The sequence below is a fragment of the Nerophis lumbriciformis genome, linkage group LG17 (genome assembly GCF_033978685.3).
Source record: "Nerophis lumbriciformis linkage group LG17, RoL_Nlum_v2.1, whole genome shotgun sequence".
NCBI classification, from domain to species: domain Eukaryota; kingdom Metazoa; phylum Chordata; class Actinopteri; order Syngnathiformes; family Syngnathidae; genus Nerophis; species Nerophis lumbriciformis.
Window position 1 is genome coordinate 10652368 of NC_084564.2, and position 12377 is coordinate 10664744.

General features: G+C 38.2%; 1 protein-coding gene across 2 annotated transcripts in view; it reads left to right on the forward strand.

Annotated features, from left to right (window-relative positions):
• The window catches only part of urb1 (URB1 ribosome biogenesis homolog), an 87292-nt gene that overhangs the window by 59195 nt on the left and 15720 nt on the right, over positions 1-12377 (forward strand). For both annotated transcript variants that reach the window (XM_061972426.1, XM_061972427.1), the window contains exons 28-31: positions 384-552; positions 650-740; positions 810-970; positions 1062-1173. In XM_061972426.1, coding sequence (XP_061828410.1) covers positions 384-552; positions 650-740; positions 810-970; positions 1062-1173 — 533 coding nt within the window. The remainder of the gene's footprint in view (positions 1-383; positions 553-649; positions 741-809; positions 971-1061; positions 1174-12377) is intronic.

The following is a 12377-nucleotide window of genomic DNA, read 5'->3' on the forward strand; positions in this document are numbered from 1 at the left end:
AGCTTTCGTCGGTAAAGTGTGCGGAACAAACGACTGACCATTTCGTCGGCTTTCCCCACACCCTCGTATTTTGAACAAATTTCGTCCAATTTCTTGCCACTTTCGCATCTTTGGGCCACTGGTGCAACTTGAATCCGTCCTTTTTCGTGTTGTTACACCCTCCGACAACACACCGACGAAAGTGAGAAAATGGCGTTGTGACGTCATCGCTCCGAGAGCGAATAATAGAAAGGCGTTTAATTCGCCAAAATTCACCCATTTAGAGTTCGGAAATCGGTTAAAAAAAATATATGGTCTTTTTTCTGCAACATCAAGATATATATTGACGCTTACATAGGTCTGGTGATAATGTTCCCCTTTAAACTGCGTAATTCTGTCCACAGGTCTGTTTTGTGGGGCGCGGCGGCTGTGGAGCACCACAAAACCAGGAAGAGCCTGGGATCTTCTCTGTGGAAGCAGACCCACTCGGATGACATCTTGGCCTTGTTAAACGCCGACAAGATGCTCCAAACCGTCGTGCACTTCCCCCAGGAGCGCAGGATTATTCCAAAGGTTTGACTCTGTTCGAGGAAGAACGTTGCATCAACTGTGACATGTTTGCATGAACACATATTGGAAAGAAGGAATAACAACCTCTGAATGTTCACAGGCGGATGAAGAGATGCTGTTGCACCAAAACAATGGGGATGTGTACGACCCGTCTTTTCTTCTACCTCTGTTCAGCTTCATTCTCGGACCAGGTGAGTTTGTGCCGCTCACTTCGCCGCTTATCACCATCAATCTATCATCCCTGTCCTCTTCTCCCACAGAGTCTGTGGTGGACTGCCGCAAGTTCATCTCCGTCCACGCCCTGGGCCTGACCGTCGTGGCTCTGAGCAGCTGCGACCCCAACGTGCGGGCGGCGGCGTACCACGTGCTGACCTGCTTCTACCACCACCTGGAGGCGGCCCGCATCGGACTGAAGGAGCAGGTGAAATCTTTTGGCGAGCATCGCTACGTTTTATGTTCAGGAAAAAGAACAGCCCGCGTGATGAGCTTGTCGAAATATTTGTGGCCAACAGCTGCTGTACCTGCTGGACATGCTGAAGAACGGGATTCGAAAGCAGAATAAAAGAATTCCCTTTGTTTTGACCATTTACATCAGCAAAGTGGTTCAGCTGATGCTCAAACCAGGTAAGTCCGCTATCCAATGTTGTGTCGACATAATCCACACTGTTGAGTCCAGTAACTACTTAGTCACGGTTAGGGTTGTACGGTATACTGGTACTGGTATAGTATTTCAGTACTAATGAATCAAAAACGTTACTATACTCTGTTTGAAAAGTACCGGTTCGCCGTATGACGGCTTGTCGCTGTCACGCGGTGAAATTGCTGGTTTTACGAGCAGAGGAGCATGTTCGGCAGCGCATAATCACGGAGTACTTACAAACAGACAGTGTGTAGACAGAAAAGGGAGAACGGACGTATTTTGGCTTAAAAACCAAAGATAGTTGTGAAGTTATAACACTGAAACGCCCTCAGGAAGAGGTGCTTTAAAACAGGGGTCCCCAACCTTTTTTCTATCAGGGACCGGTTTAATGTATGCATTATTTTCACGAGCCGTTTTCCACGCGTGGCAGATAAGAACAGAAAACAAATGAGCATGAAAAATCAACTCACCATAACGCTGAAGTAGTGGGAGCCCTGGGCGTGTTTCTTTGCGAAGAGATGGTCCCACGGCTCATCGATGGCATATACTATATACCAGTGTTTCTTAACCATGGGGCCGGGGCCCAGTGTTGGGCCGCGAGCGCCCCCTAGAATGTAATATACCGGTATCTGTTTTTTCAGCTGTGGTCCGCAGAGGCCGCAGCGGTACTTAGTTGTAATACACTTTTCTACCACTTGTGGCAGTCATGACAATATAAAACAGGGGTGCTCACACTTTTTCTGCAGGCGAGCTACTTTTCAATTGATCAAGTCGTGGGGATCTACCTCATTCATATATATAATTTATATTTACTTATTTATGAAATATATGTTTTTGTTAACAAGTTAAAGGTGTTTAATGATAATGCAAGCATGTTTAACACATATAGTTAATATTGTTAATACATTAAAGGTGTTTAATGATAATACAAGTATGTTTAATACATATAGTGAATATTGTTAACAAGTAAAGGGTGTTTAAAGATAATGCAAGCATGTTTAACACATAGTTAATATTGTTAAAAAATTAAAGGTGTTTAATGATAATACAAGCATGTTTAATACATATAGTTAATATTGTTAACAAGTTAAAGGTGTTTAATGATAATACAAGCATGTTTAACACATAGTTAATATTGTTAAAAAATTAAAGGTGTTTAATGATAATACAAGAATGTTTAATACATATAGTTAATATTGTTAACAACTTAAAGGTGTTTAAAGATAAAACAAGCATGTTTAACACATATAGTTAATATTGTTAACAAGTTAAAGGTGTTTAAAGATAATACAAGCATGTTTAACACATATAGTTAATATTGTTAATAAGTTAAAGGTGTTTAAAGATAATACAAGCATGTTTAACACATATAGTTAATATTGTTAATAAGTTAAAGGTGTTTAAAGATAATACAAGCATGTTTAACACATATAGTTAATATTGTTAATAAGTTAAAGGTGTTTAAAGATAATACAAGCATGTTTAACACATATAGATTCCTTTCTTTCATGAAGACAAGAATATAAGTTGGTGTATTACCTGATTCTGATGACTTGCATTGATTGGAATCAGACGGTGGTGCTGATAATGTCCGCATTTTCGAATGGAGGAGAAAAAAAGTCCTCCTTTCTGTCCAATACCACATGAAAGTGGTTGGTTTTTGGCATCTTATTTGTCCAGCTTCCGTACTCCTTTGTATACACTTTACAAGAAATACATTGTCGGCAAACTCCGTAGCTTGCTAGCTTGTGCACGCCAGCTTTCTGAGATTCTTATTTTGTTAGCGCAACTGTGCAAGTGTGCAGTCGGTCTTTGGAGTTTTGACGACAGGTACGGCGCCAGAGTCTGTTGAAATAAAGTGTTTCTCGCCTTCCAGTCGGTAATTTTAATGAGCTGGCAGCAGGCAGCGTCATCTCAGAAGACCCTCGGGTGCCGTGAATGTCAATCAAGTGACGAAAGTGACGTCATAGTGAAGATTTATGATCGCTCATTTTTAGGACTATTTTTTTAATGCCTGGCTGGTGATTGACTGACACACCCTCCGAGATCGACCGGTAGCTCGCGATCGACGTAATGAGCACCCCTGATATAAAACAAACAGAAGAAATCTGGCGCTAATGTCATAGAGAAATTTCTGAAGCGCAGAAATTATGACTAAAGTGGTGAAGCTGTATTTTCATTTGCACTTACATTTTATTGACAGTTTATTTAAGAAACACATTTATTATTAATTTAGTTCATTTTAGCACAACATAATACATATTGTAAGTAAATGTATTGTTAATTAGGTTAGTACTTCGTTTTCTAATCAGCCTAAGGTTTATTTGTTGAATGAATAATAATCTTTATGATTAACACATGCTTTTATTTTATTTTACAAGTAAGTAAACTGTAAGTAGGTTAGATATAATTATTGAATATGATCAAAATCAAGAGTAAGATTACTAATATTGGAGTAGTCCCCAGGTCCCTCTGTAGTGGAAAATTTGGGCCCTGATGTTTAACAGGTTAAGAACCCCTGCTATATACAATGACCCTGCATATGGAAATTAGCCTTTGGTTACAATCTGGCACATTAACGTTTTATATGTTCATTAACTTCCTTTCAAGAGTTGTAATATACATCTATAAACAAGCTTATTATTATACTATAACAAATGAGTTGTAATATACACCTATAAACAAGCTTATTGGTGTGTTTAGTGGGCCAGGCGAAAGTTAAGTTGGAGAAAATGCGGTAGTTTATAAATTAATTAATGTTTCTGTGCGGCCTGTTAGCAAATGCGTCATGGACCGGTACCGGTGGTTGGGGACCACTGCTTTAAAACATTGCTAGCTAGTTAGCGGCTAATGTCCATCTGCAGTGTGCAGTGTTTTAGCTACTTCTAAATCACTAATCCTCGCCTCCATGGTGACAAATAAAGTACGTTTCTTACAAGTATCATTATCACTGCAGGACGAGGAATAGCTAAACATGCTTCACTACACACCGTAGCTCACCGGCGTCACAATGTAAACAAATTCCATGGGTGGATCTACACCTGACATCCACTGTAATGATACCAAGTACAAGAGCGTATCTAGTCGATACTACTATGATTACATCAATATTTTTTTATCGTCACAAAATGTTTTTTTCTTTTTTTTATTAAATTCACATTATGTTTATAAACTCAGGAAATATGTCCCTGGACTTTGAATATGACCAATGTATGATCCTGTGACTACTTGGTATCGGATCGTAACCTAAATTTGTGGTATCATCCAAACCAAATGCAAAGTATCCAAACAACAAAAGAATAAGTGATTATTACATTTTAACAGAAGTGTAAATAGAACATGTTAAAACGGAAAATAAGCAGATATTAACAGTAAATGAACAAGTAGATAAATAATCCATTTTTACAGCTTGTCCTTAAAAAAATAATAGGTAGATAAATGACACAATATGTGTCACGACTTGGACTGTGGCGTGGTTCGTTCTCCTGAGGTGCAAAAGATTTGGACCAGATATGACTTGCAGGTGAATACATATTTAATTTTACAATAACAAAAGGAACAAACTAAAGGGGCGCACAGGGGCGGAGGTACAAAACTAGACTATAAACACAGAACTTGCACATTGGCAGAAACTATGAACAATTAAACAAAACTTGCAAACTATGGCTTGAATAAAGAAAACTTACTTGGATGAAAAAACGGCATGAAAAAGCGCAGCAAGGGTCATAAGTGTGTGGAGAGTATAAATGCGGGGATGTCGTCAGAACGACAAACTGAAAACAATGAACTTAAATACTATAGACATGATTAACGAAAACAGGTGCGTGACTCAAAACGTGAAACAGGTGCGTGACGTGACAGGTGAAAACTAATGGTTGCTATGGTGACAAAACAAAAGTGCACAAAAAGTCCAAAAACAAAACCGAACATGACCAAAACAAAAACATGATCACACAGACATGACAATATGTTACTGCATTTGTCAGCAAACAAATTAGGAGACTTTGTTTGCTTACTTACTACTAAAAGACAAGTTGTCTAGTATGCTCACTATTTTATTTAAAGACAACATTTTTCTTCGATTGCAATAAGATTCACATGTTTAATGTACTGTAAGATTTTTTGTTAAAATAAAGACAATAATAACAAAAATTTGTGGTCACTTTATTTAGAAAGGTATCGAAAGGATCGAAATACATTTTGGTACCGGTACCAAAATATTGGTATCGGTACAACCCTAGTCACGATCATACAGTATATTACCTTGTCATCACCTTGCTGCAAGCTTTGATTGTAACAATGTTGAGCAGAGAAGTTAGTGCTTACATAGCCACACGGGGCGCCATGTCGTAACTCCATACATGCATGCTTCATTATTAAAGGGGAACATTATCACCAGACCTATGTAAGCGTCAATATATACCTTGATGTTGCAGAAAAAAGACCATATATTTTTTTAACCGATTTCCGAACTCTAAATGGGTGAATTTTGGCGAATTATACGCCTTTCTATTATTCGCTCTGGGAGCGATGACGTCACAATGTGGCGTCACATCGGGAAGCAATCCGCCATTTTCTCAAACACCGAGTCAAATCAGCTCTGTTATTTTCCGTTTTTTCGACTGTTTTCCGTACCTGGGAGACATCATGCCTCGTCGGTGTGTTGTCGGAGGGTGTAACAACACGAACAGGGACGGATTCAAGTTGCACCAGTGGCCCAAAGATGCGAAAGTGGCAAGAAATTGGACGTTTGTTCCGCACACTTTACCGACGAAAGCTATGCTACGACAGAGATGGCAAGAATGTGTGGATATCCTGCGACACTCAAAGCAGATGCATTTCCAACGATAAAGTTAAAGAAATCTGCCGCCAGACCCCCATTGAATCTGCCGAAGTGTGTGAGCAATTCAGGGACAAAGGCCCTCGGTAGCACGGCAAGAAATGGCGGCAGTTTGTTCCCGCAGACGAGCGAGCTAAACCCCCTATCGACCCTAGCTTCCCTGGCCTGCTGACATCAACTCCAAAACTGGACAGATCAGCTTTCAGAAAAGAGAGCAGATGAGGGTATGTCTACAGAATATATTAATTGATGAAAACTGGGCTGTCTGCACTCTCAAAGTGCATGTTGTTGCCAAATGTATTTCATATGCTGTAAACCTAGTTCATAGTTGTTAGTTTCCTTTAATGCCAAACAAACACATACCAATCGTTGGTTAGAAGGCGATCGCCGAATTTGTCCTCGCTTTCTCCCGTGTCGCTGGCTGTCGTGTCGTTTTCGTCGGTTTCGCTTGCATACGGTTCAAACCGATATGGCTCAATCAGCTTCAGTTTCTTCTTCAATTTCGTTTTCGCTACCTGCCTCCACACTACAACCATCCGTTTCAATACATGCGTAATCTGTTGAATCGCTTAAACCGCTGAAATCCGAGTCTGAATCTGAGCTAATGTCGCTATAGCTTGCTGTTCTTTCCGCCATGTTTGTTTGTGTTGGCATCACTGTGTGACGTCACAGGAAAATGGACGGGTGTTTATAACGATGGTTAAAATCAGGCATTTTGAAGCTTTTTTTCGGGATATTGCGTGATGGGTAAAATTTTGAAAAAAACTTCGAAAAATAAAATAAGCCACTGGGAACTGATTTTTAATGGTTTTAACAATTCTGAAATTGTGATAATGTTCCCCTTTAAGGCTGTCACCAGCCGATATTCATATTGCTCCAATATCAGCAAAACAAATATCAAATTATATGGGCTTGAATGTAAAATAGAAGCTCTGATGCAAGCAGCCACTAGGTGTTGCAAAAAAAAAAAAAAGGTACCACTCCACTTCAACTTCAAAACAGCATAAGTCCATTCCAAACGATTATTAATGAGTAAGGTAGTGTTCTTCATACCTACAATTAAGGATGAATACCGTTCAACTTTGAGCCGATACAGTACCAATTCCTGTCACATGTAAATCGATTCCGGTGCGCAATGGTACCAATTTTCACTACTTTTTTGTATGTTATTTGTTTGATAATGAAACAATTTTTAATGTAACATTTTAAAAAAAAAAGCTAATTTTGATAACTACTGCTCATTTGTTGTAACTTGTTTTCTTTCACATTTGAGTATCATTTGCAATGCGGTTGCACATCCAAGACACTGGCAGTACACATGGCAGTGCTGTATACAGTAGGGTTGTGAATCTTTGGGCACCGCACAATTCCATCCGATTCTTGGTGGTACCGATTGGATTCTGAATCGATTCTCAATTGAAATTCTTGATTCAAAATCCATACTTTTTAAAAACTTGGGGTGCCAGTTCTATGATTAACTACATTCCTCCATAAAGTAGATAAACAGCTGTGATACATTTCTATCTTACTGAAAATAACTTTAATAAAATTTTACCCAAACATTTAATAAAGTCAAATACAAATAAGGCATCAAGAGAAGTTTCCCACATTTCTCTTTTCTCAAGTCAATCTGTACAGCAGGTATAGATCATCTACATCAACAATATGATTTGCTTGAGTGGCTGAACAGGATAGATTAATGTATTTAATTTTTTTATATTGATTTTGTTTTAATCGATTAAGAATTGTTCCAAATAAGAATTGCAATCCATTCTTGAATTACTTTTTTTTTTTACACTCCTACTGTATAGGCTATTTAGGCTATGTTGTCTAATTTATCTAAGATGTGTTATGATGTGTTTATACTGTAAGTATTGTTCTTATTACACACCAGCTGTTGATTGTAACATTTATCTTGGTTGTGGTTTTTATTACCAAATTTGGAGGTGTTGACATCGCCATGTAAAACCACTAATGCTATTATTAGCCTGTCTATGGCAAATCCAATGTAAGTTAGCGTCAAGCTGGGGTATTTTTTTGAAAGGTCGAGCCTTACTTTACTTGCTTTGTTGGTGTTGAAAAATGCAACATTACTTAGAGCAGGGGTGTTATCCGGCCCGCGAGATGAGTTTGCTAAGTATAAGAATTAACCTGAAATTTTTGAATGAAAGAAACCGCTGTTCTAAATGTGGACTGGACTGGACTGGATGTCACAATAGCAATTCTTTGTATCTTTGTAGATGATGCTACATATGTACTAGGGATGTCCCGATCCGATATTTCGATCGGATCGGCCGCCGATATTTGCCAAAAAATGCGTATCGGCAAGGCATGGGAAAATGCCGATCCAGATCCAGTTTAAAAAAAAACTCCGGTCCGTGTTTTCCAACGCACCGATTTAAATAATACATTCCACTTTTCTGCTGCTCCCTAATTTCCGTTCCGCATTTTTCAGCACACCTTCAACACATCCACAGGTCTGTGGATTCTCACGCAGTTGCTTTTAGCTGCTGGCATTACACGACAGGCTCTTCTCACTCTTTCCTGTGTCTCCTTCTCACAGACAGCAAGTGCACTTCTTACACACGTCACACACTGTCACGTCATACGTCACATACTGTCACGTCATACGTCACATACGTATACGCCCTCCCCGAGCAGAGAGGTAGCAGCATGGCTAACGTTAGCTGTGATGCTAGCGCAGCCGGGCTAGCAATGTTCCCTCTAAGGTGCGCGCCTGTGCATTTGCGCACTGCTCAAGCGTCCTCTGCGCACGGCAAATCTATGCCACGCACAAAATCAAATAAATAAAAAAAAGCGCATTTCGACACACGGACACGACAGAGAAAACAGTTTTCGTCATCATTGTTCAAATATTGTAACGTCTGTCGAGACGCTTATCTCCGTTCGGTGCCACACCATCAAAATGCCGAGGCAAACATTTCCACATCAACACCGTATGAAAAAAATAGTGATTTTTTTAGTTGTGATTTCCTTCTCTGCATGAAAGTTTAAAAGTAGCATATATTAATGCAGTATGAAGAAGAATGTTTTAATGTAGACACATAGAATCATCATACTGCTGTGATTATATGCATCAAGTGTTCATTCAAGGCTAAGGCAAAATATCCAGATATATATCGTGTATCGCAATATGGCCTTAAAATATCGCAATATTAAAAAAAGGCCATATCGCCCAGCCCTAGTTCAATGATGCCATTTCTGTTTGTCATGTATAATTTTGTCTACCGGTATTTTGTGTTTATCCTTGAATAAACAGGTCAGTTTCTTGTTACCAACCATTGTGTATTATTCAAACTCCCCTAATTCAGCTGGCTAGTTGTTATCAAGAGTACTAAAACCCTTTTCAACATGATTCTGACAACTAAGTAGGCTAAATAACTTTAAACTTTAATACATGCTCGGATAGGCCAGTATCGGTCAGTATCGGTATCGGATCGGATGTGCAAATACAACATCGGTATCGGATCGGAAGTGCAAAAACCTGGATCGAGACATTCCTAATATGTACAAAATAAACTAGTACATCCGTAGAGGAAAATTATCAAACTACATAAATACTGTCATTTGATTTTGATATTATTATTTTTTATCTTGATAAATTGAAAATTAACACCAATGAGTTGACTGATGAACATTATCACATAATTTATTCAGAAAATATAAATAACGACAAATAAAGATAGAATACTATTAACCGCAACATATAAGTGTAAAAAAAAAACCAACAACATTATGATATGGACAATTTCAGAATGTGCTTGTTCTATTTTGAAACAAAGAAAACAATCTGAAGTTGTCTTTATTTTTAAGTTATCGTGCCGTGATTTCACCAGTCTGGCCCACTTGGGAGTAGATTTTTCTCCATGTGGCCCCCCATCTAAAATGAGTTTGACACCCCTGACTTAGATGAAGTTTGACAGAGTCCGCCCTGAGTGCTGCTTGACTGATTTACGTGAGCCTGTGTTTAGTCTGCAACCGGCAGGATGTCACATGCAACAAAGGTATTGAAATATGGCACCGTTTGATTTTACATCAGTCGACGAAATTCGATACCAGTCCCTACTCACAATTGTTTTCTGTTTGACTACTTTCACTCGATTAAATCTATTCTAGCATTCCACACTGAAGCATTGTAAGTTAATACAGCAAGTGTAAAACACGAACATAACAGCACTATTATGTACGTTAAAACTATTATTAACACAGCATGAAGTAGATGATTAAAAATGTATAAATTGGCATGGATGACAGCTGATGACACAATGTTATTTCCCACAATGAGTACAATTTTCCCATGGGGATCAATAGAAGTAATGGTAATCTTAAATTAATAATGCCATTAATCATACTTGCCAACCCTCCCGAATTTTCCGGGAGACTCCCGAAATTCAGCGCCTCTCCCGAAAACAAATATTCTCCCGAAAATCTCCCGATTTTCAGCCGGAGCTAGAAGCCACGCCCCCTCCAGCTCCATGCGGACCTGAGTGAGGACAGCCTTTTTTCATGACGGGAGGACAACAGGGTGACAAGAACTAAATCATCCAGACTAGCGATACATTGCATTATGTTTATCTTACCTAAAAATAAATATATTTATTAATTTAAAAAAAAAAAACTAAATACATGTTTACTATGTTTTGCTAAAAACATCAAAATTGATTTTATTTTTATTTGTATTTTTCCTGACTCCTTATTACATCCAGCCATAGAATTATACATTAAAATAAACATATTTGAAATAATTGATTTTAAATTATCATAACAATTCATTTAAAATGACCATATTTAATTTTTAAAATAATTGCTTGTTTATCAACAACTTTAGCATTTTATTCATTACATTTTGAAACTCTCAGAAGCCAAGTTATGTTATATTCCTTAATATTTATTTATGCAAGTTTGAAGTATCAATTATCTAAACACAGTTTTGTTTGCATATTTTCAGGATGTAGATATCTATATATCTATATATAAATATATATATATGTATGAAATACTTGACTTGGTGAATTCTAGCTGTCAATATACCCCTCCCCTCTTAACCACGCCCCCAACCACGCCCCCCCCGACCACGCCCCCCCCCCCCCACCACCTCACGAAATCGGAGGTCTCAAGGTTGGCAAGTATGCATTAATAGTATATTATTTATTAATAAGAAAACATTGTTTACATTTATTATTGTGTGCTATTATTTGCTGACTTATAATCTCTAAGGCATATGTGGTTTTATAATTTTTTGTTGCGAAATGAATCAATGCATAAATGATCGGGATAATCGTGATTATTATTCAGACTATAATCATCCAGTCAAAATCTAGAATGGTTCTATAATGGTGTTATATCAACTAAAGCCCTCAATTAAACTTTCCACGTGCAAGATTTAATCTATTTTAAAAAGTGTAACCGAGGGTTTATAAATGTCGCCTATACTGTATGAAACTACAAAATAACAAACACGGAGGCTCCAGTTTACACGAGGACCACTTTATTTACCCTCTTTCAAAAACTTCCGCTCCACTCCAACGTGTCAAAATTCCGCTCTTAGCGCCTTCAAAATAAGAGCTCAAGGCATATACTGTATAACAGCTCATAACAGGAACTTAACATCACAAAGAGGAAAGCCCATAAAAATAGGTTACAAAAGTTATTTAATAAGAAGCCAAAAAGTGCAAAAACAATAATGTTCATGTTGGAGGAGTTGTGAATTAGGTACACCTGCAGTCTGCAGGTGTACCTAATGTTGTGGCCCTGCAGTCATTCACAACTCCTCCAACACGAACATTATTGTTTTTGCACTTTTTGGCTTCTTATGAAATAACTTTTTTAAATAGATTCAATCTTGCACGTGGAAAGTTTAAGTGTGGGCTTTAGTTGATATAACACTCCCGTCAGCGGTTGCCGTGCATTCTACAGCGGGGGTGCATGAGGCTAGCCTCAGCCAGTGCGTCTTTTGCAGCCGTTTTATGATCGCTCAGCACAAGAAATACTTTACACACATACAGTTGTTGACAAAATACACTGTACATTATATACCTCAGCTAACTAAACTATGGAAATGTATAATATAATTCATAAAGCAATACGGTCTCACTGCACAGCAGGCCAGCAGTTAGCCGAGTCCGCAATCCATGTTGAGGCACTGAGTGACGTGCCTCAACTGGCTGCTGTTCACCGCACCGTCTCTTCTCAGTATTTGAACGGCAAATGTGAAAATTCAGCGATTTTGAATAAAAATAATCTAAAACTGGTGAAGTTAAATGGAAAATAACTTTATAGTATAATCACTGGATACATTTAGCAATTTAATATATATTTTTTTCTTTT